At 48.8% G+C, this 19,715-nt stretch overlaps 1 protein-coding gene across 1 annotated transcript; it reads right to left on the reverse strand.

The window, feature by feature from the left end:
* Positions 1 to 2,563: 2,563 nt before the first annotated feature.
* LOC141971820 (uncharacterized) lies at positions 2,564 to 16,436 on the reverse strand. Its single transcript, XM_074929414.1, has 20 exons — positions 16,076 to 16,436; positions 15,795 to 16,018; positions 14,938 to 15,152; positions 14,622 to 14,682; positions 14,272 to 14,367; positions 13,935 to 14,099; positions 13,380 to 13,511; positions 12,977 to 13,191; positions 12,508 to 12,542; positions 12,051 to 12,400; positions 6,988 to 7,015; positions 6,136 to 6,758; positions 5,162 to 5,376; positions 4,903 to 4,963; positions 4,656 to 4,751; positions 4,319 to 4,483; positions 4,098 to 4,223; positions 3,673 to 3,893; positions 3,341 to 3,375; positions 2,564 to 3,173 (listed from the first exon to the last, which is right to left on the reverse strand). The coding sequence occupies exons 1-20, from the start codon at positions 16,434 to 16,436 to the stop codon at positions 2,872 to 2,874; spliced, it is 3,726 nt and encodes a 1,241-aa protein (XP_074785515.1). The 3' UTR covers positions 2,564 to 2,871.
* Between the last annotated feature and the right edge of the window lie 3,279 nt (positions 16,437 to 19,715).

A 19,715-nucleotide genomic window follows, 5' to 3' on the forward strand; every position in this document is an offset into this window, starting at 1 on the left:
CTCCATGACAAGGGCAAAGATCTGTTAAGTCAGCCAAATGCCTGGATGCTGACCACATTCAGCTCACGCAGATAAGACGCCCAGATTGAGTCACTCTCTGACGTCTTCAGACAAGATGTGTAGATTATACTAAACCTGGAGTCACTTCAGCCTCCTCCAGGTAAAACTCGATAGACAGCCTGGGCTCCAGTCGTTCCTTCAGATCTCTTACGCAAGGAGCTGTGCACAGCAAAATCATCAACAGCGGGCAAAATGTAAACTCTGCAGAAAACATAGATGGAGACTAAGCCAGGCTGCAGCTCTGGATCTCACACAGCAAAGAGATTCTGGCAGCATAGAGGAGGATGTTGCAATGACTCCTCACAACAATGCGTCTACAACGCTGTGTTTCAGATTTTAAAGCTGAGAAGAAACCGTCTTAAAATTAAAAATGAGAACAGGTGACTCTTTCCACAAGCCAAAGCCCAAAGAACTCTTGGCACAGCCCCAGCTTCGCAGAGGCATTGCCTTCTCATCGTCTCCTGCTTGGGCCAAACCCGGCCACGTTCCCCAGCTCGAGCTCACTTCTGCTGGGCTTCAAAGCCACTCAGATCCCTCTTGGAGAGCCCTGGAACCATTCCCCACCACCTTGATGGGCCTCTTCTGAGGTCTGCAGCTTCCCGACCTGCGTCGGGGACACTGGCAGCTCACAGCAGGTTGTTGTGGGACTCCTCAACCACTACTGACAGCGGTTTCTGCCTCTTTGATCTCTTTGTGGGCTGGAGCAACTGGAGCAGAGCGCAGATCAAACACACCAGCATTCTTCTCCCAGTCCCCGCTCCTCGAACTAGACCAGATCTCTCCCTCTTGCTCTCAGTGTAAAGGAGAGACTCTGGGGGAATTTATTGACTTTTGAGGGAGCTGAGGGGTACCTGAGCCCAGGGGTTTGGGATGAATCACTCCGTCCCAGCCCTTCGTGTTCCCCCTTCTGGTGCATGAAGAGGGGGATGAGTTGGTGCTTCTCAAGCGCCCCTGGTGCTCGTAGGGTGCCGAGCTGCGCAGCCTGCCTGGCCACAGCCGACTTGTACTCCAGCGAGTAGGTGCTTGGCCAACGGCCATACCCATGCTTACGGGCAGTTGTAAACCTGCTCTCCCACCACTCTCCACAAGACTCCTACCACTGCCACCCTCCCCTACCACAAAGTAAAGTCCACTCCAAGGCAGGAAACTCAGATTAACCGACAAGAGCAGACTGATCTGATGTCTGCTCCCACCCTGCAGCTCCCCATTTCCATCATCAGTCAACATGTTTGAGTCTCTACTGGTTTCACCACTACACACTGACAGCATTCCTTCACAAATCCCAAAACTCTCTGCGATTTCAGCACAGCCTGTACACAGCTTCTTCCTGCTCTGAAAATCTGAAATCCAAGAGAGAGATTAATAAAACCCCTTTCCCAGAGCAACAGCAATTTGTATGTTAGCAGATCACTCTGGTATCACTTGACACGGGCAACAGGGCACAGAGAGACTTAGTTTGCATCATGGCAGATACTTAAATATTGGTGCAGGGTATCCTGGAGCCTCCACATTGATTTGGGAGGTGATGGACTCCTCTGTGCTGGAGGTTTCCAGACACAACAAATGAAGACGTCTGCTGTGGAAATGACTACACATATTTCCAAGGATGGGTTTATATCAGGATCTGCCCAAACATTGAACTCCTCCTTTGGGGTCTCAGGGCTCCCGCCTGCTCATATTTACTGCACATTGTTGAGTGAAGCATCCAAACCCCCACCGTTCTAGATATGGGCTTGTGTTTTCAGGCACTACAACGACTCATAAGAGTCGAGCCATCACCCACGATTGGGCACTTGTCCAGCTCTCTCCGCACACCAGCCCAGACCCCTCAAAGCACAGTCACAACACATTCAAAAGAAGAACAACCCACACCATCCCACCAAACTGCTTCTCCAACAACAAAAACCACCTTGCCTGGAAGGGCCCTCCAAAGTAATGACACAAAGGCATCATGAATGTTCTCTGCAATTTATTGAGAATGGCAACATCCCGAGGAAGTAGGGCCTACCACAAACAGAAGAGGAAGGGAGGTGGGGACAGTACATCTTGTTCCATGTCACAGGGGGCCTGGCACTGAAGAGCAAGGTTTGTTCTCCTTAGAAAAAGTCCACGTGTGTGTAAGGGGTTACCAGGTGTCACAGAGAGCAAGGACAAGTGGAACTGGAAGCCACAACCTCCAGGGAGAGCTCCTGCTTACAGCACACCTGGGGCTACCAGGTGAGCAAAGCTGCCCAGGAGCTTCGCTCCGGGGCCGTTCATCCCTCTGGCCACCTGCCAAGAAGATGCTCCCTCCCCAGCTCTGCCAAGGGACAAGTTCCACTTGCCCCACGTCTACCCTGACCCCAAAGGCTAGTGAATGGAAGCAGCGGGATATACTGCATGCAGAAGCACCCCAGGGACACGGCCATCGGGGAACAAACATGAGGACAGAGGAAGAAAGAGCAGTTTTATACACATTTGCCACAAGGCAGCCAGAAATGTACAACACAGCAAGAAAGGCAGAGCGTTTCCCTCCTGTAAATCAGCTCTCCGTGCTGGGTATCCACAGGAGAGGCTTTTCTTTGCTCAGAGAGTTATTTCATCACGGGGCTTGGGGCTAACGAGCAGCTCAGCAGGGCTGTTGGCGGGACGTGGCACTGCCACGAGTCTCCCTTGCTGGGACCAAGCCAGGTAGATGAGCTGGTACATGGTGGGCCGTGAGGGACACAGTTCATTTCATTGCAGGACGCTGGAGCTGGATTTAAGGAGGCTGGGCTGCTGCCGGGGGAAGACAGGAGGTGTTTCTTTCCTTTTTCAATCTGGCTTTGGGGCTCAGAATCTCACGCCCGAAGATTTGACGGAGGTGGTTGTGACACATCTCCGTACGGAGGACGATCCCCCACCGGAGCTGAAGTTGCCCCCTCCAGAGCCGCACATCCTTCCACTTCCAGAAGAGAAGCCACCGCTGTACATTCCTCCTCCCATTCCACAGCTGCCGCCCATGCTGCCTCCTCCAAAGCTGCCTCCTACTCCACATACGCCTCCTCCCATTCCTCCGCCCATGCCGCTGCCACCTCCGAAGCCTCCGCCCATGCCGCTGCCGCCTCCGAAGCCTCCGCCCATGCCGCTGCCGCCTCCGAAGCCTCCTCCCATGCCTCCTCTGCCTCCAGAGATGGTGCTCCTGCCTACCACAGCTGGAAGAGAAGCACAGGTTACATACGCATTGCCCACTGGCAGGCTCTATCTCCAAAAAAAATCTGGTCTGCTGCTGCTTCACAAGGAAACAATTGCAGATACTTACAGACGTTGACGTTGGACATGCCATCATTGCACAGCCTGCAAAGGGAAAGCACAACCAGTTAATCCTGTGGGAAGTGCGCGTTTCTTCAGCTAAGAATTTCCCTTTTTTTTTGTAGGATATATATTCCTTATTCTTTCTGAAATTCCCAATTATTTTTTAAAACAAATGGCAACCTTGAACTTAACGTTCAAGAAATATGGAAAACATACTTCATGTTAACCATTAGAGTGAGAGATATGCAATTTATTTTTAGAGTGCATGCAAAGGTTTTACCAAAACATAGTATAACCTATAGATAATATAGTCAAATCAATACAAAGAAAGAGAGGTACCTGTTCTCCTCTCCCTCCAGCAGCTTCCTGTACATGGCAATCTCAACATCCAGAGCAATCTTGATGTTCAGCAGCTCCTGGTACTCCTTCAGCAAGCGAGCCAGCTCCTCCTTGTCTTTGCTCAAGGCACTTTCGAGCTCTTCCAGCTTTATCCTGGCATCCTTGAGGGCCATCTCGCCCCGCTCCTCAGCCTCAGCAATAGCTGCCTGAAGCTGCTGGTTCTAAGGGAGAAAAGAAAGGCAGTTTCTCAGTTCCCCTCTGCACACCCTCCACTGGAGCAGCCCTCAGGGCACAAACTGTATAGAAAATAGACAGGAACAATCATTCCCCTCCAGAGAACCTGAATTTCATTCCCTCACAACCACTCAGCTCAGTTGTGATCCAGCCTCATGCCGTTACCCAACAAGATGCTGAGGAAGCCCTACCTGCTTCTTCACGTTCTCAATCTCAGCCCGCAGCCTCTGGACATTCCTGGTCAGCTCCTGGATCTCTATCTTGGTGTTGCGGAGGCTGTCCCCGTGTCTTCCAGCGGTGTTCTGCAGCTCTTCATACTGACAGTAGGGAGATGAGGCAAACCATCAGTGACACAACCTACCAAGAGCCATGGCAAGGGAGCAGAGACTGTCGCAGGCGCTTCCCAACTCACCCGGCTCTGGTACCAAGCCTCAGCTTCGGCCCGGCTGTTCTGAGCAATCTGCTCGTACTGACGCCTGACCTCCTCGATGATGCTGTCCAGATCCAGGTGCCGGTTGTTGTCCATGGACACCACCACAGACAGGTCCCGGCTGATTGTCTGCATCTGAGCCAGCTCCTGCAAACAAACATGATTTAGCCTGACCATCCAAGAAGGGCAGAAGGAGCAGCAACACCAAGCAGCCTCTCCAGACCAAATCCACACGGGCATCCAGTCCAACCCCGGTGTCTTTGGCCACCACACACTTCATTGCAACTCCAGGCAGCCCAGCGGAAGGCAGAGCTCTTACCTCCTCGTAGATGCACCTCAGGAAGTTGATTTCATCGGTCAGAGCTCCCACCTTGGCTTCCAGCTCTACTTTGGTCATGTAGGCACAGTCCACATCCTAAAGGAAAGATCCCACAGAGAGACAACGGCTGCAGCCCAGCCCAGAGGAGCCGTTGGCAGCCAAAGCCTCCTCTGGGTGCTGCCTCCTTCCAAGGGCTTTGCAGCCTGTCCCCCCACACCCCCTCTCTCCTGCTGCCTCTCTGACTCACCTTCTTGAGCACCACAAACTCGTTCTCAGCAGCGGTGCGCCTGTTGATCTCTTCTTCATACCTGGGGAAGGGGACAAGACAGGGTCAGTCTCCTCGACCGCTCACCATCAACCAGCGGAACCCCCCTGCCCTCCACGGCAGCCTTGCTCCCATTTCTGCAGAGACCCACAGCAGGCAGAAGACAGTGTGGGAATGTCCCCGCTGGCTCAGCTCTCCTGCCGTGCCGCTCATTTCTTCCTCAGGCTGTCACTGCACTCACTTGGTTTTGTACTCCTCCACGTATTGCCGCATGTTCTGCAGCTCCGACTCCAGCTGTCCCCTCTGTCCCAGCAGAGACTCCAGCCTCCTCCTCAGGTTCTGGATGTAGTTTTCAAAGATGACATCCAGGTTCTTCCTTGGCCCCGAAGGCCCTTGCTGTTGGAGGAGCTCCCACTTGGTGGAGAGGACCTTGTTCTGTTGCTCCAGGAAGCGGACCTGAAAGCCCACAAAGGGGTGTGTGAGGTGTTCACCCAGGGAGACATCACACTGCTCAAACCTCCTGATTATTTGGGAGCCCAAGGCAATCATTTCCCCAATGCCAGCTATGGAACATTCCAACATCCAAGCTCCTCAAGTACATTACAGGTATTACTAATTTCTGAATCGTTCTGTACTGCTCACTTTGGGACAAAAAGATGTTGCAAATAGCAAGCTGCATCCCAATTTTCCATAGCGTCAGTTTGGGACGTTGCTATTGACAAAGTCAGGAAACCATCTAACGGCACATAAATTCTCTTACAAGACATTCCGTATTTCTTTGGTTTGTCTTTGCAATGAAAATAATCCAAGAGTGGTGGAAAGGTCTTTAACACTCTTAAGTTTATAGAATCAGTTCCTTGAAAAGAAAGTTTCATCCAAACGCAAAGCACAGCAATGAGAACTCAGGATAACTATATATACGATGATGACTTTACGCTGAATCACTAGAAATTAGGCTGAAGAGAAGACTAGGCAAGAGAATCTACAGAATGTCCTGCAGATGTTCTCTTTAATCCTCCATTAGCATTGAAACCTTGTCTGTTGTTCGGTATTACTTAATAAGACCTTAATAATAAGTTGCTATTAAGGCATCAGGCTCGCAAACTTTAACAAGTATTTGTCAGTAAGAAAAATAATTCCCTTTCCACACCACAGTTGTTTAAAAAAGTTGTTTAAAATGCCCACCTCCAAACAAGCACGGTGCTAAATTCTCACCTTATCAATGAAGGAAGCGAACTGATTGTTAAGAGTCTTGATCTGCTCCTTCTCCTGGTTTTTCACTTGCTGGATTTGAGGATCAATCTCAACATGGACCGGTCGCAGGAGGGTCGGGTCGACTTGCACCGGTTGGATGCCTCCAGGGAAGCCAGGACCACCAAAGCCACCCATTCCTCCACCGCCCATTCCTCCACTGCCCATTCCTCCACCACCCATTCCTCCACCAAAGCCACCCATTCCTCCACTGCCCATTCCTCCACCAAAGCCGCCCATTCCTCCACCGCCCATTCCTCCACCGCCCATTCCTCCACCAAAGCCGCCCATTCCTCCTCCGTAGCCTCCACCAAAGCCGCCCATCCTGCCTCCGTAGCCTCCACCACCGTAGCATCCACCCACAGTAATTCTTCTGCTGCCACCCATGTTATGGAGGCTCCTGCTGCTAAACCCTCCGCAATGTCCACCTCCTCCACCTCCCCGGGACGAGGAGTACGAACTGTAACTGATCCTGCTTCTGCCGCCGCCTCCTCCAAAGCCACCACCGATGGCAGAGCAAGAGCTGTAGCCCTTTCTACTCCCGCCGCCAAAGCTTCTGCAGGCAGACTGCCGAGACATGGCTGTTTCTTCCGAGCAGAGTCAAAAATCAAGAAGAGCAGAAAGATGAACGGAGCTGTGCTGCTGAGGGATGAATGCAGAGAGAAGTGTGCACAGTCTTCTCTGGCTCCACAGCTTCAGGCATTCCCTTTTATCCTCTTCTGGAGGTGGGCTGGGATGACATGGGCGTGAAGGTGGAAACCATTTTATTATTTTCATCAGCATGGTGTTGTTGACAGATTCTCAGTCGAGCTTTACCATATTTGGGCCTGCCTAGAAACACACCCTGCAATATAGAAGGGAATAAAAGAACGAGAACACTGAAACAGGTCTCAATGACTAAGCGGACTCTTACACCTTTACGACACCTTGGAAATCAGCTCTTAGGATAATGCCCTTTTCTGCAGCCCCTCATTGGATTTCCAGCCTTCATCAATGGTTTCCAATAATCCCAGATATAGATCTTTCCAATCAAAACTCCACTGAAAGGAAAACTTTTGATGCTATCCCAGCTATAATATAGCTTTCACAATTCCTTAAACACACCCTAAATCCCCTTTTTATATGTAAAATAGCCTTTGGCATTTCAGGAGTTTCCCAATCTGGAACTGGAACTCATGACACCAAAGTTTGAAGAGACTCAGCATATTCTCCTGCTAGAAAGTAAAAACATCTCCTTGGAGTGTGCACGGTATCACTTTGAATGGGAGTGTCCTCTACAAGTGGATTAAAATTCCCTCCAACTCTATCTCTCCAAATCTGTGACACCTAACTGGGACCTCAGATGCTGCTGGAACAGAGTGAACAAGACAACTTGGATCGTCACGTTCCTTCTCTTGGAACATCACGTTCCTTCTCCGTGCTCTTCTGAGGACAACGGGGACTGACAACCTGTGGAAGAACAAATGGACACGTCGGGCAGCTGCTTTGGTGACAATGACGGGGGACAGACAGACAAGCACTACAGAAGCGGAATGACAGATGAACACTTGGAGGAGGTGAGGGGGCTCCTCCTGCTCAGATGAATGTTGCTGACCTCTTGTTTACCTGATTGTTTCCAATTATGAGACAACTGAAGTGGAAAACTTGTTGAGAAATGGAGCTGTGACAACTTCTAAGGCATAGTATACCCTCTTGATTTCAAATATTCTGTTGGGAAAGGAAGATATTTTAGAAATGTATTGTGTAGGATGTTTCTGAAACAAAGAAGCCCATTTTTCGATTGCGTGTAAATGAAGTTTTAAATAATTACACATAAGGTTCCAGATTACGACAAAAAATATACAATGATACTGATGTGCAGTGTTCTGTCTAAACTGGATTATAAATGCTGGTTAAAAGTAAAGAGGTCTGTAAATACTATTCTAAAGGCATTCTGAAAGCCTTAACTGTCTGAATATTATCAATAAATACATGTTTAAGTTAATGAGTGAAATATACGATGACTTTTCACTTTTCCCCTCTAGATAATAACCAGCACAAGTAATCAAAAAGTGACAGAGAAAATACACATTACAGTCCTTCAAAAGATTTAAAACAATAATGGCCAAGCATTTAAGGACAATCAGGAAACCTAAATGTGAATATATACATCCATAAGGAATTTTCAGAATCTGCTGTAAGACTTGTGCAACTAAACGTTGTTTGAAAGTATCACTAGGGAACAGCCTTCAGCCACAGACACTTCAAAGCCTTTGAAAACCCAGCCCAGAGAATCACTTGCAAAAGCCGCCAGAGGAATCAGAAACGTAAATGCTGGTGCCTGTCACTGGGACGGAGGCTGCTGGACACCGCAGACTCTTCACAGAACAGGGCGTAGGGAGTGGAGATGGTTACCCTTGAGGGACGCAAGTAATGGTTGGCCAAGGGTTATCCCACCCTTGAGGGACTCAAGTAATGGTTGGCCAAGGGTTATTCCCCTTGAGGGACGCAAGTAATGGTTGGCCGAGGGTTATCCCACCCTTGAGGGACACAAGTAATGGTTGGCCAAGGGTTTTCCAGATGTGTGTGGCCTGTCGTACGCAGCAAGCTGCAGCTGGAGGATGGGCAGGGAGGGGACATTTTCCCTTTCAAAAGCAGCTTGAATGAAGAGGGTCTGATTTCCCAGTCGCTATCCCCAAAAAGAGGAGGTAAGTGTTTCTCCTGGTTCGGGCTGGGATAGAGCTAATTTCCTCCCCAGTAGGTGGTGCAGTGCTGGAGTTTGGATTCAGTGTGAGAATAACGTCGATAACACCCTGATGTTTTAGTTATTGCTAAATAGCACTATCCTAAATTAAGAATTTTTCAGTTTCCCATGCTCTGCCGGGTGTACCACAAGTTGGGAGGGAGCACGGCCAGGACAGCTGGCCCAAACTAGCCAAAGGGCTATTCCATACCACAGGACATCATGCTCAGTGTAGAAATGGGGGGGTTGGCCCAGAGGGGTGGATCACTCCTCAGGGACGGTCAGAGGGTGGTGAGCAGTTGCATGGTGTATCACTTAATATTCTTGAGTTTTATTTCTCTCTTTTATTTTGTTATCATCCTTTTCATTGTTGTTGTTATTATTAATATTATTATTGCATTGTGTTAAACTGTTCCTATCTCAACCTACGAGTTTTCCTTTTTTTTCCAATTCTCCTCCCCAGCTCACTGGTGGGGGAGAAGTGGGTAAGCAGCTGTGTGGTGTTTAGGTGCTGGCTGGGTTTAAACCATAAACGTGCTCCAGTTCATTCTGCAGTTCAGTGCACACCCTCATGATGAGCAGACCTGGGCAGGTGTGGGGTAACTCAGTTTTTACTTAGAAAAAACAAATCATCTCTTCCCATGGCCTCCCTCCAGGTTGCCAAACGCACGGTAGCCGCCTCTCTCAGTCGGCTGCGTGACTTGGTTGTAACATCCCACATAACAGCTCCACAACGAGGGGGAAGATCTGTTAAGTCAGCCAAATGCCTGGATGCTGACCACATTCAGCTCACAGATAAGACTCCCAGATTGAGTCACTCTCTGACGTCTTCAGACAAGATGTGCAGATTGTACCAAACCTGGAGTCACTTCAGCCTCCTCCAAATAAGACTCAATACCAAGCCTGGGCTCCAGCCGTTCCTTCAGATCTCTTACACAAGGAGTAGTACACGGTAGAATCGTCAACACTAGGCAAAATGTAAACTCTGCAGAAAACATAGATGGAGACTAAGCCAGGCTGCAGCTCTGGATCTCACACAGCAAAGAGATTCTGGCAGCATAGAGGAGGATGTTGCAATGACTCCTCACAACAATGCGTCTACAACGCTGTGTTTCAGATTTTAAAGCTGAGAAGAAACCGTCTTAAAATTAAAAATGAGAACAGGTGACTCTTTCCACAAGCCAAAGCCCAAAGAACTCTTGGCACAGCCCCAGCTTCGCAGAGGCATTGCCTTCTCATCGTCTCCTGCTTGGGCCAAACCCGGCCACGTTCCCCAGCTCGAGCTCACTTCTGCTGGGCTTCAAAGCCACTCAGATCCCTCTTGGAGAGCCCTGGAACCATTCCCCACCACCTTGATGGGCCTCTTCTGAGGTCTGCAGCTTCCCGACCTGCGTCGGGGACACTGGCAGCTCACAGCAGGTTGTTGTGGGACTCCTCAACCACTACTGACAGCGGTTTCTGCCTCTTTGATCTCTTTGTGGGCTGGAGCAACTGGAGCAGAGCGCAGATCAAACACACCAGCATTCTTCTCCCAGTCCCCGCTCCTCGAACTAGACCAGATCTCTCCCTCTTGCTCTCAGTGTAAAGGAGAGACTCTGGGGGAATTTATCGACTTTTGAGGGAGCTGAGGGGTACCTGAGCCCAGGGGTTTGGGATGAATCACTCCGTCCCAGCCCTTCGTGTTCCCCCTTCTGGTGCATGAAGAGGGGGATGAGTTGGTGCTTCTCAAGCGCCCCTGGTGCTCGTAGGGTGCCGAGCTGCGCAGCCGGCCTGGCCACAGCCGACTTGTACTCCAGCGAGTAGGTGCTTGGCCAACGGCCATACCCATGCTTACGGGCAGTTGTAAACCTGCTCTCCCACCGCTCTCCACAGACAATTGCAATCTTCTTTCCCTAACACATATCCAGCTCCACCAGATGAGCAGAAGGGACTGTCATGGGAGGGTGCTCAATGGCTTTGGCTGCTACGATGGCTGAGACATGAATGCCAGGACATTACTCCTGTCTCAGCTGAATTACTGCATGTTCTGTGAACTCAGCACCCAAACCCCCACCGTTCTAGATATGGGCTTGTGTTTTCAGGCACTACAACAACTCATAAGAGTCGAACCATCACCCACGATTGGGCACTTGTCCAGCTCTCTCCGCACACCAGCCCAGACCCCTCAAAGCAGTCACAACACATTCAAAAGAAGAACAACCCACGTTTTCCCACAAAGCTCCTTCTCCAACAGCAAAAATCACCTTGTGTAGAAGGGCCCTCCAAAGTAATGACACAAAAGCATCATGAATGTTCTCTGCAATTTATTGAGAATGGTAAATTCCCAAGAAAGTAGGGCCTACCACAAACAGAAGAGGAAGGGAGGTGGGGACAGTACATCTTGTTCCATGTCACAGGGGGCCTGGCACTGAAGAGCAAGGTTTGTTCTCCTTAGAAAAAGTCCACGTGTGTGTAAGGGGTTACCAAGTGTCACAGAGAGCAAGGACAAGTGGAACTGGAAGCCACAACCTCCAGGGAGAGCTCCTGCTTACAGCACACCTGGGGCTACCAGGTGAGCAAAGCTGCCCAGGAGCCTCGCTCCGGGGCCGTTCATCCCTCTGGCCACCTGCCAAGAAGATGCTCCCTCCCCAGCTCTGCCAAGGGACAAGTTCCACTTGCCCCACATCTACCCTGACCCCAAAGGCTAGTGAATGGAAGCAGCGGGATATACTGCATGCAGAAGCACCCCAGGGACACGGCCATCGGGGAACAAACATGAGGACAGAGGAAGAAAGAGCAGTTTTATACACATTTGCCACAAGGCAGCCAGAAATGTACAACACAGCAAGAAAGGCAGAGCGTTTCCCTCCTGTAAATCAGCTCTCCGTGCTGGGTATCCACAGGAGAGGCTTTTCTTTGCTCAGAGAGTTATTTCATCACGGGGCTTGGGGCTAACGAGCAGCTCAGCAGGGCTGTTGGCGGGACGTGGCACTGCCACGAGTCTCCCTTGCTGGGACCAAGCCAGGTAGATGAGCTGGTACATGGTGGGCCGTGAGGGACACAGTTCATTTCATTGCAGGACGCTGGAGCTGGATTTAAGGAGGCTGGGCTGCTGCCGGGGGAAGACAGGAGGTGTTTCTTTCCTTTTTCAATCTGGCTTTGGGGCTCAGAATCTCACGCCCGAAGATTTGACGGAGGTGGTTGTGACACATCTCCGTACGGAGGACGATCCCCCACCGGAGCTGAAGTTGCCCCCTCCAGAGCCGCACATCCTTCCACTTCCAGAAGAGAAGCCACCGCTGTACATTCCTCCTCCCATTCCACAGCTGCCGCCCATGCTGCCTCCTCCAAAGCTGCCTCCTACTCCACATACGCCTCCTCCCATTCCTCCGCCCATGCCGCTGCCGCCTCCGAAGCCTCCTCCCATGCCACTGCCGCCTCCGAAGCCTCCGCCCATGCCGCTGCCGCCTCCAAAGCCTCCTCCCATGCCTCCTCTGCCTCCAGAGATGGTGGTTCTGCCTACCACAGCTGGAAGAGAAGCACAGGTTACATACGCATTGCCCACTGGCAGGCTCTATCTCCAAAAAAAATCTGGTCTGCTGCTGCTTCACAAGGAAACAATTGCAGATACTTACAGACGTTGACGTTGGACATGCCATCATTGCACAGCCTGCAAAGGGAAATCGGTACATTTTAATTACCCAACAAAAGCAACATTGTAAAAACAGAACTGTATTTTAATTATCAAACCATTTTCCTGTTTCTTCTTTATCAGTAACTGCCGTATCACTAAAATATCTAAGGAGGGAAGGCATTGACAATTACTCTTTACCATATGGTTCTTTCAGATCTGATGTTCATTACAGTGTTTGCACATAACAGAAACAAATTGTTAGTTATACCACCTATAGTGACCAGGCCATGCCAATTATCAGTCCTGACTCTCCAAAATATCACCCCGAGTGCCAATATCACCCAGAGTGCCAATCACCACATCTACCCGTTTTAACCAAAAGAGCTGGATTGGGATTACACTGTTATCAAAACTCAGGGCATCCAGCATCGATCATAACAGCCCTCTCAAACCAGAGGTGAAGTGTTTACCTGTTCTCCTCTCCCTCCAGCAGCTTCCTGTACATGGCAATCTCAACATCCAGAGCAATCTTGATGTTCAGCAGCTCCTGGTACTCCTTCAGCAAGCGAGCCAGCTCCTCCTTGTCTTTCTGCAGGGCACTTTCCAGCTCTTCCAGCTTTATCCTGGCATCCTTGAGGGCCATCTCGCCCCGCTCCTCAGCCTCGGCAATAGCTGCCTGAAGCTGCTGGTTCTGAGGAAAAAATAAAGGGCACGTTCTCAGATCCCATTTTGTCAGTTAGCATCAGCCCTCAAACCCCAAGCGGAGAAGTCAAGAAAAATAAAATGAAACATTTACATGAAGCAAACAAGGGCTGGTTGAAGAAACCATTTCTGCCCCACAACGTGCCAACATCCCACGTGACACTAGCCAACCCCTACCTGCTTCTTCACGTTCTCAATCTCAGCCCGCAGCCTCTGAATGTTCCTGGTCAGCTCCTGGATCTCTATCTTGGTGTTGCGGAGGCTGTCCCCGTGTCTTCCAGCAGTGCTCTGCAGCTGTTCATACTGACGGCACCAAGACAAAGCAAACCTTCAGTGAGACATTCCTGACGCCTCGGCAAGATTTGTCAACAGTTTCATAGCTCGCATGTTGCTACAAGGATCTATCACGTTGGTCATGGATGCCCAGCTCAATATAAAAGATGAGTCTGAGACTCGATTATTGGTTTTGAACTTTGAAATAGGTCTTAGTGACTAATAAGCATCCCTCGGCTTCTGGCAAGCTACTTTGGGCAGGCATTTTCAAGGTACTATTTTGGCCATCTTTATTGAGAGGCTTGTACCGTGCACCAAAAGAAACAGAATTCCTCTTGAGCCTTCCTTGCATGAGTTCTAGCAGTGTTAGCTTGAAGAGATGTCTCCCATTGTCATAAATTATCTGTGAACTCTATCCGTCACCCAGGGTTCCTTCATTGCTTCCCAACTCACCTGGCTCTGGTACCAAGCCTCAGCTTCAGCTCTGCTGCTCTGAGCAATCTGCTCGTACTGACGCCTGACCTCCTCGATGATGCTGTCCAGATCCAGGTGCCGGTTGTTGTCCATGGACACCACCACAGACAGGTCCCGGCTGATTGTCTGCATCTGAGCCAGCTCCTGCAAACAAACATGACTTAGCCTGACCATCCAAGAAGGGCAGAAGGAGCAGCAACACCAAGCAGCCTCTCCAGACCAAATCCACACGGGCATCCAGTCCAACCCCGGTGTCTTTGGCCACCACACACTTCATTGCAACTCCAGGCAGCCCAGCGGAAGGCAGAGCTCTTACCTCCTCGTAGATGCACCTCAGGAAGTTGATTTCATCGGTCAGAGCTCCCACCTTGGCTTCCAGCTCTACTTTGGTCATGTAGGCAGAGTCCACATCCTAAAGGAAAGTTCATAGAGAATAGTTTAATTTCCTCTTGGAAATCTTTCAGGATCATGGAAATCATAGTCTGTGCTGAGGGTAAAAATTACGATAGCGGTATTCAGTTATACAACTTAAAAAAAAAAAAAAAAGTTATTTCAAATGTCAGCCCACAGATCCTTCAATCTCTACAAATTCCCGTTGAAGGAGTCCCCTCCGAGCACAGATAAAGCCTGATATTCAAGCAATCACCTTGTTAGTGCGTGACTCACCTTCTTAAGCACCACAAACTCGTTCTCAGCAGTTGTGCGTCTGTTGATCTCTTCCTCATACCTATAGAGAGTAAAAATAAAAGCTGACTTTCCTGAATTTTCCTGCCTAAGGCCATGCTAAAGAAACTAAACGAGGGAAAAAAAAAAAAAAAAAAAAAAAAAAAAAAAAAAAAAAACAACCCACAAAAAAAACCAACACAGGATATATAGACTGAAAAAACTATGTCCAGAATTGCCATAAAAACCATGTGTGTGAAGAAAGATGACTACAAAGCTGCTTGAGTTTCTTTATGGGTTAGACGGCCACTGCACTTACTTGGTTTTGTAATCCTCGACGTATTGCTGCATGCTCTGCAGCTCTGACTCCAGCTGTCCCCGCTGTGCCAAGATTGAGTCCAGCTGCCTCCTCAGGTTCTGGATGTAATTTTCAAAGATGGTATCAAGGTTCTTCCTTGGCCCCGAAGGCCCTTGCTGTTGGAGGAGCTCCCACTTGGTGGAGAGGACCTTGTTCTGTTGCTCCAGGAAGCGGACCTGAAAGCCAACACATGGAGTATCCACCATCACGTGGGGACCAGCAGGAAAAGATTCTCCTTTGCATGACAAGACACCCAGTTAATATGTTTTTGGTTTTTTTTTTCTATTTCTGTTGCTGCCTAAACGGCAAGAACAGGAAAAGGAGGGAATTTCTAACTCATAGTCAAGTCTTATAAATGTAGCACCAGCTCTAAGTACATTCCCATCACAGGCAGTGTAGAAATCTTTGATTTCTAGTCTGGATTTAAAAGCCTGAATATTTGAAAGCCAAAAGAAAAAAAAAAAAATATATATATATATATATATATAAGTGAATATTTAAATGGGAGGGTATTTGGAAAGAGAATGGTACAGGAGGGAAAATTGGTGCCTGAAACCTAAAGATGTTTGGAGGCGTTGAGCCTGCTTGCAAGACCGAACTATTACTTGATCCTGGTGCAACAGGCTGGATTAAAGCCCTGAAGACATAGCTTTGATCTCCTATGGAAGAGAGATTCTCATCTCTTCTCTAGCAGTACTTAATAAAAAGACTCTGCTCAAGCGTCTCAGCCTGCTGATATTTAGCCCAAAAAGGACATTTCTGCAGAACTTGAAAGTTCCTCCCAGTTTTGACCCTTAGACACAATCCCACCCTCTCACCTTATCAATAAAAGAGGCAAATTGATTGTTAAGAGTCTTGATCTGCTCCTTCTCCTGGTTTTTGACTTGCTGGATCTGAGGATCAATCTCAACATGGACTGGCTGTAGGAGGGTTGAGTCAACCTGCACTGGCTGGATTCCAGGGCCACCTCTACCAGGGCCACCAAAGCCTGGCATGCCAAAGCCTGGTCCGCCAAAGCCGCCCATTCCTCCACCGCCCATTCCTCCACCGTAACTACCCATTCCTCCACCGTAACTACCCATGCCTCCACCGTAACTACCCATTCCTCCACCATAACTACCCATCCCTCCACCAAAGCCACCCATTCCTCCTCCGCCCATTCCTCCACCAAAGCCGCCCATTCCTCCTCCGTAGCCTCCACCAAAGCTGCCCATCCTGCCCCCACCACCGTAGCATCCACCCATGGAAATCCTTCCGCTGCCACCCATGTTATGGAGGCTCCTGCTGGTAAACCCTCCACAACGTCCACCACCTCCAAATCCCCTGGACACAGAGAACGAGCTGTAGCTGCTCCTGCTTCTGCCGCCACCTCCTCCAAAGCCACCACCGATGGCAGAGCAAGAGCTGTAGCCCCTTCTACTGCCGCCTCCAAAGCTTCTGCAGACAGACTGCCGAGACATGGCTGTTTCTTCCGAGCAGAGTCAAAAATCGAGAAGATAAGGAAGATCAATGGGGTTGTGCTGCGAGGAGATGAGTGTAAAGAGAAGGGAAGTAAGTCCCTCTGACTGGAGGGCAGTAGATGCTCGCTTTTATCTGTTTCTGGAGGTGGGCTGGGTTTTGCATGGGCGTGAAGGAGGAGACAGTTACTGTCTTCATCAGTGTGGCGTGGTTTACAGATTTTCATCTTCAATTTGCCAAACACTGACCCTACCCAGAAACACACCCTATAATGCAGGAGAAAATTAAAAATATACAACTGTGTCTACCAAATGGTAACACTCAATGACTAAGAAGTTTTATGCTTTTGCAGTATAGTAGCAGTCTCCCTAGGATATACTAGTCTTTTTTTTTTTTCTTCTCTCTTTTTTTTTTTTTTTCACCTTTCATCCATTGTGGTTGTTTCCCTGCTTAAGTTTATCTTTATTATGATCTTTCACTCCAAAGCCCCATGGCAGGCAAGTGCTGTAGTTCATGCCAAGTTGTAGCATGGCTTTCACAATTCCCAAAACACACCTATGTTACACCCTTAGTCTTCTTTTTACATGGAAAATTGCCTTTGGCTTTGAGAAGTAGTTTCTCAATGTAGAGCCAGGGCTCAGCAAATTGCATTTTGATGAGGCTCTGCATCTTTTCGATAAATAAAACCTTACCAGAAACAAGATAGCAGAGCGATGGTTGGCACTGGAAATTCATTTATTGTTGGATCAAGCTCTTACTGAAAGTGAGTCCTGGAGTCTTCATGCCAAGATAGTCTCAGCACCAGTGAAGAAACGCCACGAATATCACAGATGGGAAATCCCTTTAGGGTTTTCTGAAGGCTTCAAGACCACGCGAAGAGCCAGAAAAGACATCAGGAACCCGGCTGCTACGGTGGGAAGTGTGGACAGAAGGACAGACGGCTCTGAGAATAGACACTGAGAAGGAGGCATGCAAAATCATGCTGCCCACATAATAAGTCCTGTAACCATTTAAATGCAATTAGCTAGGCAGAGGATGCTGGGGAGCTCAACTCATTTGTAGAGACACATAGAAATGAGGAGAACAGAGGGCACAATAACTTTCGCTTGAGGAAATGCGTGTTTTTCAGCTACCTGGCTTACTTCAGTATTTATATGCAAATAAATTTCTGGCAGACAGGCGCTTGTAAGCTGTGTTGAGCCTTCCTTCAAGAACCGGGGTAGGTATCCTTGTTAAGCTTATTTGAAAGCACTCGCCAGATTTTAGAAAGGCAGAAGCTTATCAGAACACCTTGGGTTTGATGCCGTACTGAGGGAGGATTAGCTTATGAGTTAAACTTGCAATAAAAACTCTATGACCCATCATGCATTCATCCCTTTGTCTTGCAGCAGCCTGCTTATCAAATAACGATTGCTGCCTCATTTTTAAACGTTTAAATTTTTTGATTCCTCTTTTTTCATTAGCCACCTAAGAAATTTTGAAGTTCAAAAATCTTTAGGACTATTGAGGCATCTAACTGTGCTGGCAGCTGTCTAGCAAGGTTCTCGGAAGTTCCCATAGGACACAGGCAATTAATTAAGCGCTTCTTGAAAATCCACACTAACAACTCTTGGTATCTTCAGATGTTTAAATACCTCTAAAAATATCACCCAGAAACCAATTTCCAAAAGTGCCCAGGGACCCGGGCCGTGGCGTAACATGCAGCTAAACTGGCATTTCCACGGCTGTTCCCTGCACAGCCCCCTCATCCCACCTCCCTCCCCAGCATCAGCACGCGGGGAAGCGGATCAGGAGACAGATAAAAAAATATAACAACAAGTCACTGTGAGACCAAAGGGATGGGGAGGGCAGGGGGTTTGGTGGTTGTACGGTGTGGCGTATAGACAATAAATACGTGGGCTGAGGAGGCCCTGGATGGCTTGTTGGTCTTCAGCAAGATTTTGTCTCCTAAATGCCACAGTTGGGACAAACGCCTGCCCGGACTGGGAGGTTCTGAAGCACAACCACAAACATCACTGCAACCATGAGCCAAAAAGACTTGACAAACATCTGATCCCCTCGTGGGGCAAAGGCAAGAGTCGTCTCTCAACAGCCCTTCCCGTCTAGAGGAGAGGCAAATCGCAGGCAAGACCTGGCAGCGCTGTCTCCACGGACCCAGGCTGTGAACGAGCTCCACTTCTGATTTATCAGTCAAATACATTCCGCCGCCGCCTGCCACACCACAAGGTTCAGGAGGGTGCTGTGGGTTTACAGCTGCTGCAGATATAATATAGATATAATCACGCATATGCAACACATCACAGATGCACACACATTTGACAATGCCTTCCCTTGCCTCCCCCTGCATTGCCAAATAACGTGGTTACGTTTTTCGGGGGGTTTTTTTGGCTTTTCCTTTTTTCTGTGGGTGGGACGACGCGATCAGAAACTTTTCGCGTTCCCAGCTGCGCTGGGAGGAGATGCATTAAGTCAGCACAATGCTTGAGTCCCGAGCACCCGTGTTTAGATAACGCCATCATTGAGTCACGGCCACATCTCCAGCCAAGTTTAGGAAATCAAACCAGGATTTGGATATCAACATCATCACCCGCTTCAAATGCAATAGGCAGCTTTAGACTGAGGGGATCTCAAACAACATCTTTGTACCCAAAGCCCTGATGAAGGAAAATTACCTTTAAGTGTCCCTTCCAACCCAAACTATTCTATGATTCTATGAAAATAAACAGGCAGGAATACAGGAAAAGCTGCTCAAGCCTTGAATACTTGGAGGAAAAATCTCATTTCAGCAGCAGCACTGTCAGTTGACTTAAGAAAAGACTTCAACCACAGAAAGGGAGAATTTCTGGGGAAAAAGCAAAGCAAAGCATTTAGTCCCCACACTTCCCATAAAACACTTGACGTCTAAGTGTTTTCACTGTGCTTTAGAAGAGACTTCTAAAATGGGAGGAAATCATGACGAAATTAAACGAAACTTATTTCAGGCCACGTAAAATGTTTTCGCTCCTCCAACAAAAGGCAGAAATTATGTCACATCTCGGTCCAGCCCAGGAGAATTTTCCCCTAATTGCTGGTGTGATCATAGGAACAAAAGGCAAGGCCTTTTTTTTTTTTTTTTGGTGTCTGTTTGTTTTAACTACAGCGTTTGTACACATCTAGAAGCCTTTTGTCTCTTCATCACGCTGCCCCGATGTCAGGAGTCATTTGCTGGAGGCAAGTTTACACAGAGGCAGCTAGATTGGGGTGACTCTGAGGGAAGTAGATGTCTTTTCATTCAACGCCAT

Source organism: Athene noctua, chromosome 30 (assembly GCF_965140245.1).
Source record: "Athene noctua chromosome 30, bAthNoc1.hap1.1, whole genome shotgun sequence".
Classification (NCBI taxonomy): Eukaryota; Metazoa; Chordata; class Aves; order Strigiformes; family Strigidae; genus Athene; species Athene noctua.